Here is a 27375-nt window from a genome sequence, read left to right as displayed (position 1 = left end):
ACCTTCACACAGTGTCTGGATTTACTCAATATTAGTGAAAAGTAATTTAAATAATAAATCAATTAATTATTTTTGATATTTCCCTTCCTTTGCACAACAGAACTTGCTCCTTTGTATGTGAAAAAACACAAATCCAGACTTAAGGAGAAATTCCAGAGAATTGCTGAAGGAATATCTAATCAAAGCAGCTCAACACTTGTGAATGAGATCTACACAGAGCTGTACATTACAGAGGGAGGGAGTGGAGAACACAATAATGAACATGAGGTGAGACAGATTGAGACAGCATCCAGGAGAGAAGATACACTGGAAACACCAATCAAATGCAATGACATCTTTAAAGCCTTACCTGGACAAGAAAAAGCCATCAGAACTGTGCTGACTAAAGGAGTTGCTGGAATTGGAAAAACAGTCTCTGTGCAGAAGTTCATTGTGGACTGGACTGAAGGAAAAGAAAATCAGGATGTTGACTTCATATTTCCACTTCCTTTCAGAGAGCTCAATCTGATGAAGCACAAAAATATCAGTCTGATGAATCTTCTTCATCAGTTTTTCACAGATATAAAAGAACTGAGATCAACAGACTTTGATGTCTACAAAGTCATTTTCATTTTTGATGGTCTGGATGAGTGTCGACTTCCTCTAGATTTCCAGAACAATGATATTTTGTGCGATGTGACAAAATCGGCCTCAGTGGATGTGCTGCTGACCAACCTCATCAAGGGGAATCTGCTTCCTTCTGCTCTGCTCTGGATCACCTCTCGACCAGCAGCAGCCAGTCAGATTCCTCCTGAGTGTGTTGACCAGCTCACAGATGTACGAGGCTTCAATGACCCTCAGAAGGACGAGTATTTCAGGACGAGAATAAAAGATGAGAGTCTGGCCAACAGAATCATCACACACTTGAAATCATCAAGAAGCCTGTACATCATGTGCCACATACCTGTCTTCTGTTGGATTTCAGCCACTGTTCTCCAGAGACTGTTGAGTGAAGCAGAGAGTACAGAGATCCCCAAGACTCTCACTCAAATGTTCACACACTTCCTGATCTTTCAGAGCAAACTAAAGAGCCAGAAGTATGATGAGAAATGTGAGGTGGATCTTCAGCAGGCTAGAAAGAGGATTCTGAACACACACACACACACACACACACACACTCACACACAGCCACACAAACAACACACAAACACACACACAGCCACACATACACACAACACACACGCACACACAACAAACACACACTCAAACACAGCCGCACAACAGCTGGAAAAAGGGAACCTGGTCTTCTATGAGGAGGACCTGAGAGAGTGTGGCATTGATGTCAGAGAAGCGTCAGTGTACTCAGGAGTTTGTACCCAAATCTTCAGAGAGGAGTTTGGGCTGCACCTGGGGAAGGTGTTCAGCTTTGTGCATCTGAGCGTTCAGGAGTTTCTCGCTGCTCTATATGCTTTTCTTTCCTTTTCTCAAAAAACATCAGGTCTCTTCAATAAGTTTAGATCATCTATGACTAATTTCCTGAAATGTGAAGTGGACAAGGCCTTACAGAGTGAGAACGGACACCTGGACCTTTTCCTCCGATTCCTTCTGGGTCTCTCACTGAAGTCCAATCAGACAATCTTACGAGACCTACTGACACAGACAGGAAGAAGCTCTAACAGCAAACAGGAAATAGTTGAGTACATTAAGATGAAGATCAGGGAGAATCCTTCTCCAGAGAAATCCATCAATCTATTCCACTGTCTGAATGAACTCAATGATCATTCTTTAGTGCAGGAAGTACAAATATACGTGAACAGAAGAGATAACAATCGTCTCTCTGGAGTCAGTCTCTCTCCTGCTCAGTGGTCAGCTCTGGTGTTTGTGTTGCTGAACACAGAAGAGAAGCTGGATCAGTTTAATCTGAGGAAATATGATCCATCACATGAATGTCTTCTGAGGCTGCTGCCGGTGATCAAAGCATCAAGAAAAGCTGAGTGAGTAATTTAACTGTGTTTAAATCTCACTTTATTGTAATTAAATAGCAGAGGTTAGATTTTAATATATTTTGTTAGACTACAAACAACCTCTTATGTTATTTTGATGAGGCATGTTTGGTTTCATGTGTTTGTGATTTTTTTTTTTTTTTTGTAATCAGAGAAACCTTCATTTTAACCTTCATTTTAAACAGACATTGTAGCGAAATAGATTCAAAATGTTTAATGCAAAAGTAAAAAAGATATATATTTTTTTAAATAACAAAAGCATGTTTTCTACAGTTTTTGCACTAAATAAATTCAAAATTATACTTAATCATTTTTATTTATGCTTCCAAATACAATAATACACAGTAGTCTAATAAAAATAAATTTTTACCTGCATATATTTTCACTAAAACATTTCTTGAATGAAAAGGATGTGCAAAAACCGAGTTGATTATTATACAATACTGAATTATTATTGGGGAACCAGTGAAGTTTATTATTATAATATAATACTAAATACAGTTGTGGCCAAAAATATTGGCACCCTTGGTAAATATGAGCAAAGAAAGCTGTGAAAAAAAAAATCTGCATTGTTTATCCTTTTGATCTTTCATAAAAAAAAAAAAAAAAAAAAAAAAAAAGATAAATCACAAAAATCTAACCTTTAATTGAAGTAAAAGAACTGAAACAGGGGACATTCTCCAAATCGTATTGGCCATAATTATTGGCACCCTTTTATTCAATACTTTTTGCAACCTCCCCTTGCCAAGATAACAGCTCTGAGTCTTCTCCGATAATGCCTAATGAGGTCGGAGAACACCTGGCAAGGGATCTGAGACCATTCCTCCATACAGAATCTATACAGATCCTTCAAATTCAGAGGTCCATGTTGGTGGACTCTCCTCTTCAGTTCACCCCACAAATTTTCTATGGGGTTCAGGTCAGGGGACTGGGATGGCCATGGCAGAACCTTGTTTTTGTGGTTGAATTTGATGTTTGTTTTGGATCATTGTCCTGCTGGAAGATCCAACCACAGTCCATCGTAAGCTTTCTGGCAGAGGCAGCCAGGTTTTTATTTTTTATCTGTTGGTATTTGATAGAGTCCATGATGCCATGTATCCGAACAAGATGTCTGGGACATCTGGCATAAAAAACAGCCCCACAACATTAAAGATCCAGCACCACATTTAACTGTGGGCATTGGGTACTTCATCTCTGTGTGCACCAAACCCATCTCTGGTGTTTGCTGCCAAAAAGCTATTGTGGCAGCGGGGGCATGGTCAAGCGCCCGTCCGGAGAGAGAGAAAGTGATAAGGGCGCTTACACCTGAGCTAAATTATGCCTAACACCTGTTTCTAATTCCAGTGAGCATGGGGAGAGCGGCATAAAAGCAGCCACACAACCAGCAGAGGAGAGAAAGAGCCTGGGTCCAGAAAGTGATTGTTGTGAAGCTGAAGAGATTATTGTGAACTAAGAATTTATTATTGTGAAGCTAAGAGTTTATTATTGTGAAACTGAAGAGAATAGTGTGTGAAGCTGTGAGCGCTGAATTGTGGTCATTAAAATCCTTACCTGTGAGTGGATCAACCTGCCTCCCGTGTCCTCCTTATCGACTGCCTTCACAGCTATTTTTTTGTTTCATCTGACCATAGAACCCGGTCGCAATTGAAGTTCCAGTTGTGTCTGGCAAACTGAAGATGCTTGAGTTTGTTGTTGGATGAGAGCAGAGGCTTTTTTCTTGAAACCCTCCCAAACAACTTGTGATGATGTAGGTGTGTGATGAGGAGGAGGGTGTGGCCGGGCCATGATGGAGCACGGCCGGCGCTGAATCAGATGATCAGCGGGAGAGCGAGATAAGGGGCAGCCGGAGATGCCAGTTTGAGAGAGAGACGCACACGGCCACGTTGTGTGTGTCTGTTTGTCCATGGTGTTTTAAGTTGAGTTTTACATTAAACCTTGCATTTACTGTTCAGCCGGTTCCTGCCTCCACCTTGCCTGACCTTTTACAAGACAAGTTAGACAAGGTGATGTCTGATATTTTTTTTTTTAGACTTTCTGTCCCCAAGACCCAACTAATTTCTGCAATTATCCAGCTGTGTTCCTTGGAGATTCTCTGGCCACTTGAACCATCCTCCTCACTGTGCATGGAGACAGTATAGACACACGTCCTCTTCCAGGTCAATTCTTAAGATCTCCAGTTGATTAGAACTTGTTAATTATTGCCCTGATGGTGGAAATGGGCATTTTCAATGCTTTGGCTATTTTCTTAAAGCCACTTACCATTTTGTGAAGCTCAACAACCTTTTGCCACACATCAGAACTACATTCTTTAGTCTAAACCACTGTGATGATTAAGGGAATTTGGCCTTTGTGTTACCTCTTATTTTTACCTCTGTGAAACAGTAAGTCATGGCTGAACAATTTCATGTTCCTAGTCACCCAGGTGCACTAAAAAATGGGAATATACTTCAGATATATTTTATAATGAGATATTTCCCCTCTTTCAATTGTTTTACTTCAATTAAAATCATTTTTAGAATGAAAGATCAAATGGATAAACAATGCAGATTTTATTTCACAGACTTCTTTGCTCATATTTACCAAGGGTGACAATATTTTTGTCCACAGCTGTAATTATTACGTTAAGGATTTTATTTGTTTTATACTGTAGTAATTTATGTCATACTGTAGCTTCATTTATTCCTGCAGTGTTTATTTTTCACTTTTTTTTCACTGTTTTGATAAGATCTATAATAAGTTATGTTATATTGTAACATGAACATGTTACATTGGTATGATGAAGCTGAAAGTCCGGGAAAGTGTTTTGGTGCCTCTTTGTGTTGGTACAACAAGGCGATGTTCCTTAGCCGACCGCAGGCTTCTAGTGGGTGCGTAGCTCTGCAGAAATTATTTTAGGTATGCTGGAGCAGACCCAGTGACTGTTTTGTATGCCAGCATCAGAGCCTTGAACTTGATACGTGCATCAACCAGCAGCCAGTGAAAAGAGACAAGGAGTGGTGTAACATGCGCTCTCTTTGGTTGATTAAAGACCAGACGTGCTGCTGCATTCTGGATCACTTGCAGGGGACTAATTGCACATGCAGGGAGGGCCTGCAATGAGAGCGTTACAGTAGTCCAGTCTAGTTATGACAAGTGACTGAACAAGAAGTTGTGGGGCAGTCCAGACCGAATCTTGACAGTAGAAGTACTTAATTGTGCAAATACCTATGAGCAATCAAACATAGTGGCCCCATTTTTTGGGGGCCATATATTTTTTCTTTGTACCTAACAGCTGTACTGAGACGCCTTCATTAAAACTTATTGTTTAACACACTGTTATCTTGTCATTTCTCTCTCAGTCTGATGGGTTGTAATCTGACAGAGAAAAGTTGTTCAGCACTGGCCTCAGTTCTCAGCTCAAACTCCTCAAGTCTGAGAGAGCTGGACCTGAGAAACAATGACCTGCAGGATTCAGGATTGAAGCTGCTCTCTGCTGGACTGAAGAGTCCTCACTGTACACTGGAGATACTGAGGTCAGTGATTTTCAGTAGAAATAATCAGACATTGAAACAATATATGTCCAGTTAGTTACTGTCACAACACTTCTCAAACTGTGGAGAATTTGCTTTGGAATAATTTGTTGTATAAAACTACTTTCTGATCATTTTGTTCTTTGTTTAGATTTGCAGCTTGTAGATTCACTGGTCAGTGCTGTGAAAGTTTGTCTTCAGCTCTACAATCTTCAAAGTCCCTGAGAGAACTGGACCTGAGTAACAATGACCTGCAGGATTCAGGAGTGAAGCTGCTCTCGGATGCACTGAAGAGTCCTCACTGTACACTCGAGATACTGAGGTCAGTGATTTCTGTAGAAATAATCAGGGATGGAAACAATAAATGGCCAGTTAGTGACTGTCACAACACTTCTTCTCAAACTGTGGAGTATTCAATCTGGAATTACAATTTGCTTTATAAAACTACTTTCTAATCATTGTTTCTTTATTTTTTTAGATTTGCAGATTGTAGATTCACTAGTATTCGATCTGGAATTACAATTTGTTTTATAAAACTACTTTCTAATCATTGTTGCTTTATTTTTTTTAGATTTGCAGATTGTAGATTCACTGGTCAATGCTGTGAAAGTTTGTCTTCAGTTCTACAATCATCAAACTCCCTGAGAGAGCTGGACTTGAATAACAATGACCTGCAGGATTCGGGAGTGAAGCTGCTCTCTACTGGACTGAAGAGTCCACAGTGTACATTGGAGATACTGAGGTCAGTGATTTTCAGTAGAAATAATCAGACATTGAAACAATAAATGTCCTGTTAGTTACTGTCACAACACTTCTCAAACTGTGGATTATTCAATCTAGAATAGTTTGTTGTATAAAACTACTTTCTGATTGTTTTGGTCTTTGTTTAGATTTGCAGCTTGTAGATTAACTGGTCAGTGCTGTGAAAGTTTGTCTTCAGCTCTACAATCATCAAAATCCCTGAGAGAACTGGACCTGAGTAACAATGACCTGTGGGATTCAGGAGTGAAGTTGCTCTGTGATGCACTGAAGAGTCCTCTCTGTACATTGGAGATACTGAGGTCAGTGATTTTCAATAGAAATAATCAGACATTGAAACAATAAATGGCCTGTTAGTGACTGTCACAACACTTCTTCTCAAACTGTGGAGGATTCACTCTAGAATTACAATTTGTTTTATAAAACTGCTTTCTAATCTTTGTTTCTTTTTCTTTTTTTTTTTTTTTTAGAATTGCAGCTTGTAGATTCACTGGTCAGTGCTGTGAAAGTTTGTCTTCAGTTCTACAATCATCAAACTCCCTGAGAGAACTGGACCTGAGTAACAATGACCTACAGGATTCAGGAGTGAAGCTGCTCTCGGATGTACTGAAGAGTCCTCACTGTACATTGGAGATGCTGAGGTTTGTGTTTGCAGATTCATTAGTACATTGGAATGTAAGGTATGAATATATTGAGGTTCATACCTGTGGTTACTGTTTTCTGTTGATGTGGATGGGCTCCCTTTGCTGAGTCTGGTTCCTCTCAAGGGAATCAAGTCTTTCTGATTCTGACATCACAGTTCAAGATGATCACAACATTAATTTTTGACCAGCACTTTAAGACAATCCTCCTAAGATGTCCAGATGAGGAAGAAACTTGCTGCAGATATACAGTAGAATTTGCTTTGATACCACAGGAAATATTATATAATAATAGTGGAGTCAGTGTGACTGCAGGTAGATGATATACTGTATATAATATCTCAGTTATGTTCTGCCTATTTTATGTATTTATATATCAACATTTTTGTATTTGCTCTGAAAAGTCATAAGAGTATTTTTTATTTTATTTTTCAATCAAAGGGACTATCATTTCAACCAAACAGCCATAGTGGCCAAGTAGATTCAAAATGTTTAAAGCATGAAGTAAAAATTTTGTTACAAGTAATGAAAGCATGTTTTCCACACAGTTTTTGAGTTAACAAAAAAGGAAGTATGATGTATATAATACAAAAACATTTCTCTGAATGAACACAGTGCAAAAACTACAACTTCACACACTTGTGTTTTGGAACCCAGTCAGGTTGAATATTATTTTAATATATAAGTGAACTATTATTAGACTTAGTGGATAAGAAATGTTGTATATAGAAGTGATATATTTCTGACATATCTATTTCACCTGGAGCCTTCATTTTGGTGGGAAGACATTTGAGTTTTACCAGAGGACAGTTTCAGATGGAGGCTCACAATTCACCTCTAGATTGTTTAGAGCACTTTACAAACACCACAATGTCTGTCTCACATGACGTTATCACTCAGAATCTGATAGACTGATATCAACTCAAATGTACCTCAGTTCCTCGACACAAACTCCATCTAAGGAACAGGGAATGCTCGGAGCTCAAGCTCAGAGCTCGAGCCGAGCCGCATGCTCAAGACCCTCATGCTTGAGCCCCTCCTTTACAGACAGCAAGCCAAATTAGTTTACCCTTCACAACCTGTTTACCATTTCCACTTCAAGTGCTATGTGAACATGTGAACTCGTGAATTGGTGTTTAAAGGAAAGATGGGAGACCATTTGTTCATCATACTTAAGTCAAGTAATTTTTATTTGTATAGCGCCTTTCACAACACACATCTTTTCAAAGCAGCTTTACAGAAAATCATGCATTAGCAGAAAATGAAACTGTAATATCTATAATATCTTAGAGTCATCATTGTGTAGTTTGATCAAATACAATTGTGAATTGTGTTTAAAAATAATTAAATAATAATTGTATTTAGAACTCCAGTGAGCAAGCTGAAGGCAACTGTGGCAAGGAACACAAAACTCCATAAGATGTTGGTTAATTGAGAAAAATAACCTTGGGAGAAATCATGCTCACTGTGGGGTCCAGTTCCCCTCTGGCTAACATTATGAATATAATGCCAATATTACTTATGTATAGTGCATGTCATGGTTTAAAATTAGTAAACTACGTAAGTGTTAAGGGCCAGTGTTTAAACAAAGATTTTGTATGAACTGTAAGATTAATCACTAATGTCTTTGAAGTTCATCTTGGATTAACTGCAGAAGTTCACATAGATGCAATTGTCCTTGTTAGTTGGCTGATGAAGGGTTTTGTTGGCAATTAAATGATAGTCTATGTATTCTATTTCAAGAGGTTAGTCCATCAGTAGACTGAGGTGATGCAGGCAGAGATCAGTTAGGTGCATCGCAGTTCAACCTGGCTGGTAATATCGGTGAGGTCTATCCTAAATCCAAGGTTCAGACTATGGCATATGAAGTATCCCATGTCTTATGGTTGGAGTTGGCATCAGTTTATCCTCTGAAGTCTATCGTAATAGACTGAAGTGATGTTTGGTTTGCACCGGCTGCTATTTGTCATCATCACTCAGAGACATGTAGCAGCGGAGTCCAACACAAAGCAGGAATGGAGCTGGATCCAGCTGGTTCTGGTGACCTCAGGATAGGAGTCCCGAGGTTGAGACAGGGAAACAAATAGAATAATATTAGCATAGATGCCATTCAATTTATTGCAGAGTTATATAACATGATCAATGTTTCTGGTTCCGGCAGACCTAATTGTGAGTTGAAGGATAAATTAGGTGTATGCCCAGCTAAATAGATGATCCTTTAGCCTAGGGATGCACTGATACCACTTTTTCTCTTCCGATCCTATTCCGATATCGGAAATCTCAGTATTGGCTGATACGATCCCGATCCGATACCAGTGTTGTTTTTTGCATAATCAGTTTAGAATATCTTTACATTATTATGTGAAACTAATTGGGTGTACTCTTTAATATGTAAAGAAACAAACCTCTGTCTACACATTATTTCAATATAAATGTATAGCTTATTAAGAAAAACTTTATTGTTAACTAGTATACTGGATAATGTAGCAGCAAAATTAACAGTAATTCCAGTCATCAGTAGAAAAGAAGCCATTTATTTTATTTTTTATTGTCAGGTGTATTTTGTTGATTCATGTCTTTTATTTTGAAATTCTAGTTCCTGTTTCATGTCATGTGTTCCTGTTTCCCTTGTCATGTGATTTCTGTTTTCCCTCCATGTTCATGTGTCATGTTTTCATTGGTTTATTGTTTAATTAGCTTGTTATGAGTTCTGTTTGTTCATTGGTTTATGTTCTCCCATGTCTTGTATTTAAGCCCTCATGTTTGCATGGTCTAGTTGTCAAGTATTGTATGTGTATGTGTATGTGTATGTGTATGTGTATGTGTATGTGTATGTGTATGTGTATGTGTATGTGTATGTGTATGTGTATGTGTATAGTCAAGTCATGTTAGGTCAAGTCATGTTATAGTCAAGTACATGTTTACGTTTATTTCACGTTTGTAGTCAGGGTTTTGGGATTCCACATCTGTAAATAAACTGCACTTGGGTTCTTCATCTTCACGTCTTCGTCATTGCCATCATTGTCAGCAGTTCCAGCATACGTTACAGAATACTAGACTTCCATGAACCCAGCAGATTTACTTCTGCGCCTACGTCAGGGGAATCGTCCCCTGGAGGACTATGTTGAGGACTTCTGCGGTCTAGCCAGCCAGGTAGACTTTAATGAGGTTGCCCTCAAAGACTGTTTTAGATTTGGACTAAATGAGTCCATTTCTTTTTTGATGCCTGGTGGTCACAGTTCCCTCAGCCTGGCTCAATATATCGACCTCGCCCTACGGTTCATTGGTTCCCCGTTCACTGTAGTGGAGGTGGATGCCGAGCCAGAGTTCCACGTCATGGCCGCGGCCGAGCCAGAGTTCCACGTCATGGCCGCGGCCGAGCCAGAGTTCCACGTCAAGGCCGCCGCCGAGCCAGAGTTCCACGTCACTGCAATGCCTCAGCCTGCTCCATGCCACGTCACAGCAACGCCTCAGCCTGCTCCATGCCACGTCACAGCAACGCCTCAGCCTGCTCCATGCCACGTCACAGCAACGCCTCAGCCTGCTCCATGCCACGTCACAGCAACGCCTCAGCCTGCTCCATGCCAGCCTGATAACCCAACTGTCTCAACTCGTATCTGTTACATCCTTGGGCGTATCACTTTATGTTGTCTCCCTGTGTTTTGTTTTCCTTCTGTCTTTCATGACAGGTTAGATTGCCACCAGGTGTCAGCTATGATGACTACTAATCAGTTCCCCGTTACGATTGGCTGACAAGAGGATAAATGCTGGTGGAACCAACACATGAAGAGAGAGATGCAGAGAGGCAGACTGTTTGTAGTCTGTCTCTGAGAGTTGTTCCTTTCTCCTGCCCCATATTGTGTACATTTTTAATACTTTGCTCACAACACTAAATAGAGTACACTTTATGACCATTGCATAGTCTTTCATTTTTGTTTTGTATATTGTTACGTTTTACATTTACTTGCTTTCTTTATCTTTTTATGTAAGCTGTAAGGAGGTGGGTACGATTTATTTTCTATTTAACCTTTTTTCTCCTGCTTCTACCCAACAAGGGAGTCAGGGTACAAATTTGTTGTTTATTTGTGTTTTTCTTTTGTTAGGAAATTTAATTTGGACTCTCTTTAGTTAGAATGTGTAGTGATTTGAATTAAACCACACAGATTAATTTAATATAACTATCAGTATATTCGTAACTTGCATCTCTTTTACATGCTATACCCATCATGTCAACTCCTATTCCTCTCCTCCTTTTTTCTTCTTCTCTCCCTCCCAGCTTCCCTATACTTACACACCTGCCCCCTAGTGCCCAAAGTGAACATTAAAAAGAACATTACAACCCTCTTCACCTTCAGATATGTTTTTTCCCCAGTAAAACAGGAACTTAACATTTAACTGTAAACATTGGCAGTGAGTTATGTTCTTTATAACTTGTTTTGTTTTAAATCTCATAGTCCGCTAATCTCCTTGGTGGGCCTCTGTGTTCTCTTTGTGGATATCTCCTGATGTCAGGAGATTGGGGCTGTGGAGCTGGTGATGGAGGGAGGAGGGGCATTGTTGCTTAAATGTGTACTGGAAGATTTACTTCCCAGTTACAATCCAGATCTTTCTTTTCTTCTGTGTGGCATGGCAAAAAACGCAGGGTTTTGAAGTGTGATGAATTTCTTGTGATCTGACGGTTAGCATGAGCTGCAGTCACCATTGACCCTTTAACAGCTATCACTTTATATGGATGAGGCTCAAATGCAGAACAGAGCTTCCCACTCCTCTTTTGTCGACACAGAATGATATCATTCACCTTTAGACTTGAAGGCTTGGTGTGACGCATCCTGTCTGTATACAGCTTCAACTTTTCTTTGGCTGCCACATCTGCACAGCGCACAATGTCATCATGGCACTCTTGTTTTGAAGAAACCTCTGGTAGCTTGGTGTGTATGGGCCTACCAAATAAAACTTCAGCCAGTGATATTCCTGTTGAGCAAATGGGGTGGCCCATTAAGAAAAGTGTACAACACCTGTTTCCATGGTAAGCTATCCATATGGGCTGCTTGAATGGCCTTCTCCAATGTTCTCATAAACTGCTCTGCCTCTGCATTAGCTTGAGGCCACAGTGGAGTAATTTTTCTGTGTCTAAAACCCAGATATATAGAGAAGTCAGAAAAATCGTGTCCATTAAAAGGTGGGCCATTATCTGTTTTTACCTCTAGGGGCACACCAAAAGATGAGAACACCTTATCTAGTTTAGGAATAGTGCTTTTAGCAAAAGTGGACTGGACAATTTCAACCTCTGGATATCTTGAATATTCATCAGTTACCACCAGAAGGTAATCTCCAGAAGGGAATGGGCCACAGAAGTCTACTCCAACCTTTTCCCATGGTTTGGATGGCAGCTCTGACATTTGCAGTGGCTCTTTGTTGCTGGTAGGCAGGACAGCTTGGTATGGAATGCAGGTTGCTACCATGTCCTCAACATGTTTGTCAATACCAGGAAACCATACTTTTTCACGGATCAATTTGTTTTGTTTTCACCACCCCTTGGTGACCTTCATTTGCAAGAGAGATGGCTTTTGCCTGTAGGGATGATGGCACAACTATCTTGGTCTCCCTTAATACTACATCCCCTGGCATTGTAACAGACAACTCATTGCGTATTTTGTACAAGGAAATCAATGCAGGTCTGTTGATATTGTCATCCAATTTATTTTTGACAGCATCTTCCCAGCCCCCATGTCTGATGAGTTCCACGACCTTGGAGAGGGTTGCATAATTTTTTGTGGCAGTTTGTATCTCCTCGCAGTAAGGAAATTGACATAGTCTTCAGCACACTTGTCAGAAGTGTCTAAATGTGAAGTGGTCTGAGGAAAAAGTGGATGATGTGACATATAGTCAGCTGGATTATCCTTTCCTGATTTGTATTGAAGTCGTGAAGTTGTATGACTGCGTCCTGAGACTCCAGCGCTCTATCTTGGCAGGTGGCTTTGATTTTGGGTGATTGAATATCCACTCAAGGGGCTTGTGGTCAGAAACCAGGGTAAACAGTGCTCTGTACAGATACATGTGGAAATGTTCACACCCCCAGACAATGGCTAAAGCCTTTCGTTCACTTTGAGAGTGCTGAGGCTCTGCTTCAATTTGTGAAATGCATCTTGGTGAGTTTGTGACCATGTCCAGATTGTGTGTGTGTGTTTTTTTTTTTTTTTTTTTTTTTTGTGAGTTCACGATGGAGGCAAAGTCTTTGATAAAATGGGCACTGTAGTTTGCCATGCCAAGTAAACTTCTCACCTCGTCAATGTTTTTTGGAGGTGCAGCCTCATGAAGTGTTTTAATCTTATTAGAGTCGAGTGAAAAACCCCCATCTGAGAATGTATATCTGAAGAAATCCGGTGTTGTCTGTCTGTAGGCACATTTTGCCTTATTTAGGGTCAGGTTTTTCTCGCCGAGTCTTTGGAAAGTGGTTTTCAGGGCCTGATCGTGTTCCTGCAATGTTTTACCAAAAACCAGGATATCAACACTTAAATTGAGGACTACTGGGATTCCATGCAACGTATAGCATGCTGGAAAACTTCAGCAGCTGAGGAGATGCCAAAATTGAGTCGTTTGTAACGTCTGAGACCTATGTGTGTGGAAAATGTGGTTATGTATCTTGAAGTTGGTTCCAGTTCTAATTGATGATACCCACAGTTCAGATCTAATTTAGAAAAGTATCTGGCCCTGTTTAGAACATGGATGACATCATCAGCTGTTGGTGTCAGGTGTCTTTCATGTTGAATGGCTTTGTTCAGGAGTCGCATGTCAACACAGATGCGAATGGCTTCAGGATCTTTTGGCTTAGGCACTGCAACAATAGGCGATACCCATGGCGTTGGGCCTCCCACCTTTTCAATTATATCCAGCTGTTCAAGATGCATAAGTTCAGTTTCTATGCATTTTCTGATATGAAATGGGACTCGTCGTTGGTGTTGAATGACTGGAGTAAAACATTTGTTGATATATAGTTTAACTTGAATTCCCTTTAGTTTGCCTACACCGTGGAAGAGGTCATCATATTCAGCAATAAGGCTGTTGACATTTGATATGTCGTGAGATCTGTGAGTGAGCTCCTGAAGGGTCTGCATGTTTGGTTTCTGTGTGGACCCTACTCTGTTCACAAGTTTAATTAAGCCCAACTGAGAAGCTGTGTCATAACTGAGTAATGTGCCACTGCCTCCCTTAAGAACATAGAATGTTGTTGGGACAAAACGTGTTTTTGTTTAAAGTATCTCAGTGAATTTTCCAAGGATGGGCAGAGGCGATGCTGAGATGCATATGCAAAGATGCTGACATTAGCTTTCTGCAGCATAGGAGGATCATACAAAGTTTTAAATGTTTTTTTCATCTAGTATGTTAACACTTGCACCTGTATCAGTCGTTGCTCTAATTTTACAGCCTTTAATGTTTCGTATGAGGGAGATTTTTATTGACATTTGAAATTGTATAGAGGTATTCCTCTTCTGATGCAGCAGTTGGCTTTGTTTAAACTAGATGAAGTTCTCTTTTGTTTTTAGCGCCTCCTTGTGGTTTTGATCAGCAACACATTGCAAAATGTCCTTGTTTTCCACATGCATGACACAATTTCCCTTTTGCTGGACACAGATGTCCTTGAGGATGTGGGAAAGTGCCAGCACAGTTGAAGCACATTTTCCTGGTAACAGTGCTTTCACTAGACATGGCCATCACATCTTGGGAGTTGACAGCACAGTTTTGTTTTTGTTCTATTCCTACTGCCTGGATCTCAGCTACTTCCATAGCGTGTCCCATAGCTAGTAATTCATTTAATGACAAGTCCAGATTCTGCAGTGCCTGACGCCGAAGTTTACTTGATGTACATGCTTGAATGACCAAAGTTTTGATTTCTCTGTCTGTGAATTGACAAGTTGCAGCTAGCTGTCTCAGCCAAGTGTGATAAACATCAAGAGTTTCCCCAGCTTTTTGAGTGGCCTCTCTGAAAATGTCCATTTCGTAAGCAATGTTTACCTTTGGAGAAAAGTATTCGTTGAGTTTGGTAACAGCAACATTGTAATCCTTTACCTGTCCTGTGTCTGATAATGTATCGGATATATCTTGAACTCCATCTCCAGCGTAGTGTAGACTCATTGCTCTTTTCCTGGTGTCATCTTTAATGTACATGGCAAGTAAAAAATTCTCAAAGCGTTGTAACCACTTCTTCCATCTCACTTCCATAGAGTTTTGGTCTTCGTGTACATTAAATTGGGGAAACTCAGGTAATACTGAGTTTGACATATTTTCACTCATCGCCAGTGTAGTGATTTGACATAAACTGCACAGGTGAATTTAATATAACTACCAGTTTATTTATATCTTGTAACTTACATCTCTTTTACATGCTATATCCATCATGTGAACTCATATTCCCCTCCTCTTTATTCTTCTTCTCTCCCTCCCTGCTTCCCTATACTTATGCACACCTGCCCCCTAGTGCCCAAAGTGAACATTACAAAGAACATTACAGAATGGTATTTTGGTTTCTTATTTTGGCCTTGCCCCCTCTTGAAGTCTGGTGTAGCTTCCTTACTTACATTTAAATAAAACTATTTTTGTTTATTGTTGAAAAGCGTCATGGTTACTTGTGTAACCTCCATTCCCTGATGGAGGGAATGAGATGTTGTGTCGATGTAGTGACACTAGGGGTCACTCTTGAGAGCCCGAGACACCTCTGGTCTTTGATAAAAGGCCAATGAAAATTGGCGAGTGGTATTTGCATGCCACTCCCCCGGACATATGGGTATAAAAGGAGCTGGTATGCATCCACTCATTCAAGTTTTATGCTGAGGAGCCGAGATAAGGTCCGGCCATTTCAGCGGGTAGTTCAGCGTTGTGGCAGGAGGGACACAACGTCTCGTTCCCTCCATCAGGGAACGGAGGTTACACAAGTAACCATGACGTTCCCTATCTGTTACTCACTCAACGTTGTGTTGATGTAGTGACACTAGGGGTCCCTATATGAAACGCCACAACTGGCTGAACTGTGTTACATGAACTGGCAGTGTGTGGTGGGCAGACTACTGTGTGCCTCATAGCCAGCACACCAGGTCAACATGTAACCTCCCCCAACATAGTTATGAGTGTCGAACGGCCCTTTGGGGACAAGTCGACTACCCAAAAGATAGAGACAGGCTAACCCAGTTGTGGCCTCTTTTCCTCTTCTCTTTTTCCACTCCCTAAAAAAGAAAGGGGATTCTCCTACTGGGCCACCAGGTCTAGTCGGGGGGTGTCCCTCCCAAGGGGAAGACACCGTGGAGACCACACCTTGCCCAAAGAGAGGGGGGTTTATTTAAGTGGAAGAATACATCACATGGTCTTTCCGACCATGTGGAGAGTCTTCAAGGTAGGTTCTACCCAACGGGGGAGGAGTTACTACAAACATGGAGACTGGGGCAGAAGGGCTCCCCAAGGAAGATGCAGTTTGCCAACAAGGAAATGAATTAGCGGAAGATATATATCGCATGGGGTTAGCCTTGCAGGGAACCGCCACATGCGGAGCACCTACCCTAGAACAGAACTCTTAGTTAGCATGTGTACTGGGCCGGCAGTGAGTCTCTCTGAAAACTCGACTGCCACAGGGCTCGAAGGAAGTCAACCAGGGAACAAATCTTGAGAACACTACTGGGAATTAATGGCGCACGTCTTCAGCACAAAAGGAGGTGGAAGGCGCTATGTGCAAGCGATACACCCGGCCGGCTATCCCGGGAAAGCATGTCTGTCATTTCGGCATCAGCCTGTGACTGGGCAATCGTCCCCGAGGGGGGGAGCCCAGCTGAGGCTTCTGCGTCCGACTGGACAAGACCGCTCTCTGATGCTGCACTCGAGAGCTCATCATCTTCGTGGGCTCCGAACAAGAAGCCAGACTGGGGCAGACGAGCGTGCTGGGGAATGGGAGATCTGTGGGGGGATACCCGGCGGAGGCGATTCCATTGGGGTCCCCAAATCTCCCCCAGTGCTAGCCACGCTGGCCTCATACCCGTAGGTAGAAGGACCGAGGCGGGGATCCGCTGGGGTGGCTTGCTTTCTTACGAAAAGCAAGCCATGACCGCAGCATTGCCATGGTCATGTTCTCGCAAGGGGCGTTCTCTGCAGTGCACCAGTGCAGAGGAGGGAGAAGCCGCAGAAATGCGCCGTCAGATCCAGCAGAGGTGAATGAACAGTAGAATTCAGCTCAGTGAGCATGACCGTTCGGCTCCGAAGAGAAAATCTGAATGAATGGTTGCATACCAGCTCCTTTTATACCCGTATGTCTGGGGGAGTGGCATGCAAATACCACTCGCCAATTTTCATTGGCCTTTTATCAAAGACCAGAGGTGTCTCGGGCTCCCAAGTGTGACCCCTAGTGTCACTACATCGACACAACTTCGATTGAGTGACAGATAGGGAACTGTATTTGTGTTAATTGCTGGGGCAGGAGAAGGAAATTTTAAAATCTCTCTTTTTGTTGCACCTTTCCAACCCTAGACTGGGGAGGGTGTAACTTATCTCTGCCTGCCTTTCGGAGATTTCTGCCTGGATGAAGGTACATAATATTGAGCTCAACCTGGCCAAGACCAAACTCGTGATCCAAAATTTGATGGAACTTGTGATCCCAGAGAACCCATGAAACTTACAATTCATCTGGGCTCAACTACTGTGAGATCTATCAGAACAGCCGAAACCTGAGAGTAGTAATTGATGACCAGCTAAGTTTTAATACTCGCATCTCATCAACTGCCCGGTCTTGCTGGTTTGTGCTTATGACATCAGAAAAATCAGACCTTTTCTGTCTGAATATGCTGTGCAGCTCCTGTTGCTGTATTGGACTACTGCAATGCTCTGTTGGCTGGTCTTCCAGCTAGTGCTATCAAGCCACTGCAGAGGTCTTCAACCAAATAAAGAGGGCTCATTTCACACCCCTCTTGGTCTTACTCCACTGGCTACCTGTAGCTGCCCGCATCAAATTCAAGGCTTTGAGTTTGGCCTTCAGGACAGCCAGTGGAACAGCACCCTCTTACTTCAACTCGCTCTCTGCGGTCAGTGTACGAGGGGGGCCTGGTGGTCCCATCACAACGAGGCACAAAGTCCCCTTCACATTCAATCACTTCGTCTGTCCCCGGGTGATGGAATGAGCTTTCAACCACCTGCCATTCTGCTGAAACTAATGTCAATAGTCAAGAAAATGCTGAAAACACATCTTTTCCACGAGCACTAAATCAGTTCTAAATAATGGCACTTACTATTTAAGAAATAAATAAAAAAATCCTTGTCTGGCTCTTCTGTGCTAGCCTCTGAACTATTCTAGCTACACTTAGAACTTGGCACTGTGATCCTGCAGGTATTGTTTACTTTTATATGACAAAGTGCTTATGTTCCTCATTTGTAATTCATTTTGGATAAAAGGGTCTGCTTAATGATTAAATGTAAACGTCTCGGTTACTGTCGTAACCTCCCTTCCCTGATGGAGGGAACAAGACGTTGTGTTGATGTAGTGACACTAGGGGTCGATCTTGAGAACCCGCGACGCCTTCAGATCTTTGAGAAAAGGCCAATGAGAATTGGCGGGTAGAATTTGCATGCCACTCCCCAACATACGGGTGTAAAAGGGAGGCTGGAATGCGGATTCATTCAGGTTTTTGCACTGAGGAGCCGAGACAAGGTCCCGGCCGTTACAGCGGTGTAGTTCAGCCTGTGGCAAGAGGGACACAATGTCTCATTCCCTCCATCAGGAAACGGAGGTTACGACAGTAACCGAGATGTTCCCCTTCTGTCACTCAGTCAACACTGTGTTGATGTAGTGACACTAGGGGTCCCTATACGAAACGCCACAGTGGCTGAACTGTGTTACGTGAACTGCCAATGCAGGTGTAGGCAAGCTACTGTGAGCGTAGGTACAGATGCACTCGGACTGCACGTAGCCTCCCCAGATGCCCGAAAATGTAATGTAATTCCCAACAACCCTGAGGGGTGGAAGGAGACGTATGTAGTATGGGAGCAGGCCGCGCCAGCTGCGGCCTTTTCTCTCTAAGTTTTTCTCTCCACAGAAAATTAGATTTGGCTGGGACCTTTAAATGCTCATAAAATGTGCCGGGGAAGGCGTTCTTTTCCATTCCTATTCTTTCAGGGGGAAAAGACCCCGCGGAGGCCACACCCTGCCCTGAAGGGGAGGGTAAAAATGCCCTTCATAGGGGAGGAGCTCTACAAACGCAGCAACCGGGGCAGAGAGGGCTCTGCCAAGGGAGACGCAGGTCTACCGAAAAAGGGAGACCATACCGCAGAAGATACATCACGGGAGGTTACCGAGGTAACCGAGACCTGTGGAGTGCTTACCCCAGTACAGGGCATGTTAGCACACGTACTGGGTTTGACTACGAATTCCTCCGCTGAATTTGTGAGCCAGAGGGCTAGGAGGAAGGACATCCAGGGTTCACAGGTCGTGAACATACATGGGAGAGAAGAGCGCACGGCTTCACACTCGTGGAGGGGAAAGGCACTATACACAAGCGGTACACCCGGCCAGCTGCCCCACGTAACGAAACTTACCTGTTCATACCTGAAAGAACACGGGACAAAACCGGCTCAACCCAGAGATTGTAAAATCTCACTAAGATATTGGGTGTTGCCCAGCCCGCTGCTCTACAGATGTCTGCTAGAGAGGTGCCATTGGCCAGTGCCCACGAGGATGTCACACTCCTTGTGGAGTGTGCTCGAACCCGCAAGGGAGCGGGCACGGACTGGGTCTGGTAGGCCAAAGCGATGGCGTTCACGATCCAGTGGGCAAGCCTCTGTTTGGAGACAGCGTTCCCTTTCTGCTGTCTGCCAAAGCAGAGAAAGAGCTGCTCAGAGCACTTTGCGTGCGATCCAAGTAGATGCGCCTCACCACTTGATCCCTAAAAGGGGTTGTGGGAACCTTGGGCAAATGATGATCCAAGATGGTGGCGCGGTAGCACGCAGCGGCTGCTCCGGATCCAAAAAGGTGCTATTTTTTGTTTCCTAGCCCGACTTTTACGACACATGGAGACGTGGCTCAGCGACAGAGTTCCGAATGCCGCCATTCAGCTAGACGGGCTCACCTCATTTTGTGCTGACAGAAATGCAGCTCTGTGCGGTAAGACTCGCGGTGGTGGCTTGCGTGTTTACATCAACACTACATTGGGACATCAACGCTACATTGGGACTTGCGGCGTTTTGGACCACAAAGCCCTGCTGAGGATAGTGAGGACAGCTGAGAAGATCATCGGGGTCTCTCTTCCCTCCATCAAAGACATTTACACCACACGCTGCATCCGCAAAGCAACCAGCATTGTGGATGACCCCACACACCCCTCACACAAACTCTTCACCCTCCTGCCATCTGGCTAGAGGTACCGAAGCATTCGGGCCCTCACGGCCAGACTGTGTAACAGCTTCTTCCCCCAAGCCATCAGACTCCTCAATACTCAGAGACTGGACTGACACACACACACACACACACACACCTGTACATCATCCAACTTTTGCACATGTTCAGAGTTGCACTTAATTCATTGTCACTTTATACCTGGCTGCTACCTCAATAACTGCTATGTCCATAGAACACTATTTCATTGTATGTTATGTTTACATTTGGCATTTTTAAAAAGTGTCATATTTTTGCACTACTCAGATTAGAAATGTCTCTCACTGTCTCTTACTGTGCCTATTGTCCTGTTTCCTTTTTAGTAATTATTGTACTGTCCTATACTTTTTGCACACGTTTGCACGTGCAGTTTATGTAGGAATGTGTAAGTCTTATTCAGTCTGTGTAGTCTCATGTGGTTCTGTGTTTGTCCTATGTTGTTTTATGCAGCACCATGGTCCTGGAGGAACTGTATATGGTTGAACGACAATAAAAAACCACTTGAACTTGAACATAGCCTGGTCGGGGTTGCAGGATCACGTGAGATTCTTCTGGACAGAAGTTTAGGCACTCTTCGCTGACAAAGAACGCTTGCAGGTCCCCGACCCTCTTGATGGAAATGAGCGTGGTCAGGAGGGAGGTCTTCAAAGAGACGGACTTTAACTCGACTGGCTCTAGGAGCTGGAACGGGGCTCTCCGTAGGCCTAAAAGGACCACGGAGAGGTCCATGAGGGAAAGAGGTGCAGCCTAGGACGGTTTAACCTCCTGGTGCCTCTCAGGAACCGGATGATCAGGTCGTGCTTACCGAGAGACTTACTTTCAACAGCGTCGTGGTGTGCTGCTATAGCAGCTACATAGACCTTGAGAGTGGAGAGGGACAGCCACCCATCCAACTTCTCTTGCAGGAAGGAAAGCACTGACCCGACTGCCCACCTCTGGGGGTCTTTGCTATGGGAAGAACACCACTTAGCGAAGATACACCACTTCAGGGAATACAGCTGCCTTGTAGAAGGAGCTCTGGCCTGAGTGATCGTGTTAACCACTGCGGGTGGTAGACCAGTTAGGTCTTCCATGTCCCATCCAGGGACCAGACATGGAGATTCCAGAGGTCTGGGCGTGGGTGCCAGAGAGTGCCCCGTCCCTGAGAAAGAAGGTCCTTCCTCAGGGGAATTTGCCAGGGAGGTGCCGTCGCGAGGGGCGTGAGGTCCGAGCACCAGGTCTGGGTGGGCCAATATGGAGCCACGAGAATGATCTGCTCCGCGTCCTCCCTGACCTTGCACAGAACCTGTGCAAGTAGGCTCACTGGGGGGAATGCGTATTTGTGCAGCCCCTGGGGCCAGCTGTGTGCCAGCACATCTGTACCGAGGGGAGCTCCCGTCAGGGCATACCAGAGCGGGCAGTGAGAGGATTCCTGGGAGGCGAACAGGTCTACCTGTGCCTTGATGAATAGACTCCAAATCAGCTGGACCACCTGGGTGTGGAGTCTCCACTCTCGGGCAGTGGTGCTCCGACCCGAGGCAGCTGCGCTGAGGGGACCCTCGAAGCACTTACCTTCCTCCGCGCACCTGGCATAAGGCGGGCCTGCAAATGAGGAGGAGGAGGGCCTCTTGGGCCGTCCTCGAGACTTGTCACCACCGGCCGGCAGGGGGTGTGGTTTGTGTGATGCAGCGGGGCACGCGAAAGTGGGCCGCGTTCATGAGGCCCAGGCTGCAGGCGCTCGGTATCCAGTAGCCATGGGGACGGTGACCGTGAGCACTGACAGTGTGACCCGAGGGGAGAGGAAACTGCTCTTTTTTTTGACAATGTGGGCAAACAGAAAAGAAAAAGGGAACAAAAGATTTTCCTCCCGGCCCTCCACCGGTGATGGAGTGGTCTGGCTACCAGCTCCGGAATTCCTGCAGACGTCTCGATCTTCGGGTGTCCTGTCTCAGGGGCGCTTGGGAGCCCTCCTGGGGGTCTTCGCGGCTGGCCGAGAAGCGGGGGGTGTCCCTGTCCTGTGGGGGGCTCTACACCAGGGCAGAGGGCTGGGGCACAGCCGGTTGAGTTTGTGTCACCGCAGGGGGACGCCCTCGGCGAACAGATGGGGTGCGCACTCTTGAGCCGCGTCAGGGCAAGATGTGCTGAATGGCCTCCGTCTGTTGGTTCACCGCCGAGAACTGCTGGGCGAAGTACTCAACGGTGTTGCCAAAGAGGCTGACCTGGGAGATGGCCGTGTTAAGGAACTGCGCCTTGTCCGCGTCCCTCATCTCGACCAGGTTCAGCAACAGGTGGCGCTAACAAGTGGTACCTAACCCTAACCCTAAGCGTGGACATCGTCTGCCCGAGTGCACGCGCTGTGACCTTAGTCGCACGGAGAGTGAGATCGGTCGCAGAGCGCAGCTCTTGTAGCACACCGGGATCAGAACTACCCTCGTGTAGCTCTTTCAAAGCCTTGGCCTGTGCAGGGTAGAGGCGGCCTGACCGGCAGCGCTGTAGGCTTTAGTCGCCAGAGACGACATCGTCCTACAGGCTCGGGAAGGGAGTGCCGGGCGACTCCGCCAGGTGGTGGTGCTCAGTGGGCACAGGTGTGCCGCGATCGCCTTATCCACCTGGGGTATCGCGGCATAACCCTCAGCCGCCCCACCATCGAGGGTAGTTAGAGCGGACGAACTGAAGGATCGGGTTCGGGCAGCGAAAGGTGCCCTCCATGATCGCGTTAGCTCGTCGTGCACTTCCAGGAAGAAGGGGACTGGAGGGGGGCGTAGCCGTGAGAACCCAGAAACCAGTCGTCAAGCCATGTGTGCACAGGGGCGGGTGGAGGGTTCCACTCAAGCACAACACTCGTGGCGGCCCGGGCAAGCATGGCGGTCAGCTCTGCGTCAGCCTCAGACTAGGCTGCCACACCCGAAGGCGACAGCCCGGTCGAGTCCTCGGTGTCCGACATCACCAAGGCGCTCTCTGATGCAGCGATTGACATCTCAACCGGTTCACGAGCTCCGAAAGAGACATCAGGCTGGCACTGAGACGAGCTGCCTGTCTCATCCCAGAACTGGATGGGCACAAACGAGCGTTCCGAGGAGTGGGCTGTCCGTGGGGGTTTACCCGGCGGAACCATACCCATTTAAACCCCCGAATCGCCTTCAGCGTCAACCAGGGCGGCCTCATACCCGTAGGTAGAAGGACCAGTGGGGGGGACAGCTGAAGTGGCTTTCCTCGAAAGAAGGAAAGCCGCGACCACAACATTACCATGGTCATATTCTCGCAATGAGGACATGAACAAACCACGAACGCTTGCTCAACGTGATTTTGGCCCAGGCACGTGAGGCAGTGATCGTGACCGTCAGAGGTGAAGAGGTAACCGCATCCAGGAACTGCACAGAGATTTAAAAAGATGTTCAACATCACTGTGCCTGCTCTAATAGAGGAAATATACTCTTTAGAGGAAATAAACTCTTTTAAAGCGCTGTCGAAGCGCCCAGGGGCATAGTCTGCAGTGGAGTGCAGAGTGGAGAGAAAACCACTGGAATGCGCCATATATCCAACAGCACATGCTTCTGAAGAGGTGAATGGATCAGTAGTAGTATTCAGCGCGCTGAAATACAACCGCTCGGCTCCGAAGAAAAAATCTGAATGAATCCGCATTCCAGCCTCCTTTTTATACCCGTATGTCGGGGGGAGTGGTATGCAAATTCTACTCACCAGTTCTCATTGGCCTTTTCTCAAAGATCTGAAGGTGTCTCGGGCTCTCAAGATCGACCCCTAGTGTCACTACATCGACAAAACATCGAGTGAGTGACATAAGGGGAATGTAGTTTATCTGACTGTTGATGTTTGTGTTTTTAGATTATCTGGCTGTTGATGTGTGTGTTTGTAGATTATCTGACTGTTGATGTGTGTTTGTAGATTATCTGAATGTTGATGTTTGTGTTTGTAGATTATCTGACTGGTTATGCATGTTTGTAGATTATCTGGCTGTTGATGTGTGTGTTTGTAGATTATCCAACTGTTGTGTGTGTTTGTATATTATTTGACTGGTTATGTGTGTGTTTGTAGATTATCTGACAGTTGATGTGTGTATTTGTAGATTATCTGACTGTTGATGTGTGTGTTTGTAGATTATCTGACTGTTGTGTGTGTGTTTGTAGATTATCTGACTGGTTATGCATGTTTGTAGATTATCTGACTGAAGTGTTTGTATATTATCTGAATGCTGATGTTTGTGTTTGTAGATTATCTGTTGATGTGTGTTTGTAGATTTATTTTTTTTGACAGACTATCTGTGTGTTTGTAGATTATCTGACTGATTATGCATGTTTGTAGATTATCTGACTGTTGATGTTTGTGTTTGTAGATTATCTGATTGAGTGTGTTTGCTGATTATCTGACTGTTATGTTTGTGTTTGTAGATTTTTGACTGGTTATGTGTGTTTGTAGATTATCTGACTGTTGATGTGTGTTTGTAGATTATCTGACTGTTGATGTTTGTAGATTATCTAACTGTTGATGTGTGTGTTTGTAGATTATCTGACTGTTGTGTGTGTGTGTATTTGTAGATAAATTGACTGTTGATGTGTGTTTGTAGATTATTTGACTGGTTATGTGTGTGTTTGTAGATTATCTGAATGTTGTTGTGTATTTGTAGATTATCTGAATGTTGATGTTTTGTTTGTATATTATCTGACAGTTGATGTGTGTGTTTGTAGATTATTTGACTGTTGATGTGCATTTGTATATTATTTGACTGGTTATGTGTGTGTTTGTAGATTATCTGACTGTCGATGTGTGTGTTTGTAGATTATCTGACTGTTGATGTGTATGTTTGTAGATTATCTGACTGGTTATGCATGTTTGTAGATTATCTGACTGAAGTGTTTGTAGATTCTGTTGATGTGTGTTTGTAGATTTTTTTTGACAGGTTATCTGTGTGTTTGTAGATTATCTGACTGTTGATGTTTGTGTTTGTAGATTATCTGACTCTTATGTGTGTGTTTGTAGATTATCTGACTGCTTATGCATGTTTGTAGATTATCTGACTGTTGATGTTTGTGTTTGTAGATTATCTGACTGTTGATGTGTGTTTGTAGATTTTTGACAGGTTATGTGTGTTTGTAGATTATCTAACTGTTGATGTGTGTGTTTGTAGATTATCAAACTGTTGTGTGTGTTTTTAGATTATCTGACTGTTGTATGTGTGTTTGTAGATTATCTGGCTGTATGGTGACAGAGGAAGGCTGTTGTTCTGTGGCTTCAGCTCTGAGTTCAAACCCCTCACACCTGAGAGAGCTGGATCTCAGCTACAATCACCCAGGAGAATCAGGAGTCAAGCTGCTCTCTGAGAGACTCAATGATCCAAACTGCACACTGGACAAACTTAAGTATGTGGAGCTGTAAAACCCCACTTATACCCATAATCCCAGGCCCTAATTGGTCTTGAATTTATTGAATGGTCAGTGAATGCACTGAAATAGCACCTGTATTTCTTTCTTTCCAAAAAATTCAAATCCCTAACAAATACACACAGGAGATATATCATAGTGTTTCATTAGAATGAGGACATTTTTGTAATCATGAAATGTTATCAGAATTTTATTTTTTACACATTTTAGGAAACAATTTCCATAGAATAATCTTCAAGCATCTGTCACTTAACCCTTTCACACATACTGGTGCATATTTGTGATGGTTAATGACTGGCCCCCACAGAGTAGCGTCACACATTTGTGTTTCTGCAGCAGTCAATGCTGTCAGATTCAAATCAGCTTTCATGCCAACACTAAGCTGCGCTGCGCAAGTGCCTGTAATTCATATCACAAACTGTTACTCGTACAGTCTTTTCAAGCACATGGTATGATTATTTTATGGCATAGACATCCAAAAGTTAAAAAAGGACCACTATAGAAGTTTGATGCTCATAAACAAATGGCCAACACAAAATGTGATCACTGATCCTCGCAGCCATGTCTGTTTACATTAGGTGGCCATTCCATTGTCAATCATAAGTAACACAAACAGCAACTCAATAGTCTTTTCAAGCTCACAGTATGCTTGTTCTTTGAAACAGACAAATTGTCACAAAAACATCACGATAACAGACAACAGCTCACCTATATGCAGTCAACACATCAGGGAAACATGATTATTCCAATCCAGCCATCTTTGTTTACATTAGGTGGCAATGTGTTTGTCACACACACACACACACACACACACACAATGTTGGTGCGGCTATCCTTATGAGTACTCTCCATAGACATAATGATTTTTATATTGTACGAACTATAGATTCTATCCCCTACCCCTAAACCTAACCCTCACATTAAACTTAATGCATTTTTACATTAAAATAAACATCATTTAGTATGTTGTTTTTTTTTAGCAACTTGAATTATGGGGACACTAGAAATGTCCTCATAAACCACATTTATAGCATAATACCCTTTAAGTTACCAGTTTTTAACCTAAAAAAAATGTCCTCGTAAACCACCCAAACCCACGGTTGCACACACACACACACACACACATTGGCACTTATATCATTATGCGGACTCTCCATAGACATAATGATTTTTATACTGTCAAACTATCCCTGATAGCACACCTACATGCCCCAGACGTCTATTTGATGTGTGTTTACATCTTAGAGATGTCTATTTTACATTGTTTGCTCATCTGCAATATGTCTATAAGACGTATGTAAAAAAAATTCTTGAATGTCAATAAGACATTCAGCAGATGTCTTTGAGACATTTATTATTTAGAGTGTAAATCTGATATTTTAAGATGTTTAGTAAATGTTAGATGCTTTCCAGACACTTCAGAGTCGTACGTATATATTAAACCTGTAAACAAACGCACACACACTTAATGCGCGGACCTCCGCTTTTAATTCCGGGAACGCGGAGGAGCATAAACAAGCCAGTTATGCCCTCCACAAAACTATCAGAGCAGCCAAATGCCAGTACAGAGACAAGATTGAAGGACAGTTCAACACCACTGACTCTAGAAGCATCACAGACTTCAAAGGGAATAAAAACTCCACCGTGAACACTGCTGCCTGTCTGCCAGGTGAGCTAAATACTTTTTATGCTCGTTTCGAGGGAAATAAC

At 43.6% G+C, this 27375-nt stretch overlaps 2 protein-coding genes across 2 annotated transcripts in view; both read left to right on the top strand.

The window, feature by feature from the left end:
- The window catches only part of LOC127437031 (NACHT, LRR and PYD domains-containing protein 3), a 53618-nt gene that overhangs the window by 13500 nt on the left and 12743 nt on the right, over positions 1-27375 (top strand). The window contains exons 6-13 of the mRNA XM_051691664.1: positions 101-1127; positions 1236-1973; positions 5321-5494; positions 5643-5813; positions 6063-6233; positions 6382-6552; positions 6721-6891; positions 25471-25644. Of these exons, the coding sequence (XP_051547624.1) occupies positions 101-1127; positions 1236-1973; positions 5321-5494; positions 5643-5813; positions 6063-6233; positions 6382-6552; positions 6721-6891; positions 25471-25644 (2797 nt within the window). The remainder of the gene's footprint in view (positions 1-100; positions 1128-1235; positions 1974-5320; positions 5495-5642; positions 5814-6062; positions 6234-6381; positions 6553-6720; positions 6892-25470; positions 25645-27375) is intronic.
- On the top strand, positions 9784-13091 carry LOC127437025 (uncharacterized). The gene is made up of 2 exons (XM_051691656.1): positions 9784-10446; positions 10480-13091. Exons 1-2 carry the CDS (start codon positions 9955-9957, stop codon positions 10642-10644), a joined length of 657 nt encoding a protein of 218 aa, XP_051547616.1. The 5' UTR covers positions 9784-9954; the 3' UTR covers positions 10645-13091.

Source organism: Myxocyprinus asiaticus, chromosome 47 (genome assembly GCF_019703515.2).
Source record: "Myxocyprinus asiaticus isolate MX2 ecotype Aquarium Trade chromosome 47, UBuf_Myxa_2, whole genome shotgun sequence".
Classification (NCBI taxonomy): Eukaryota; Metazoa; Chordata; class Actinopteri; order Cypriniformes; family Catostomidae; genus Myxocyprinus; species Myxocyprinus asiaticus.
Note: the sequence above shows the minus strand (reverse complement) of the source record. Positions and strands in the feature narration are given on the sequence as shown.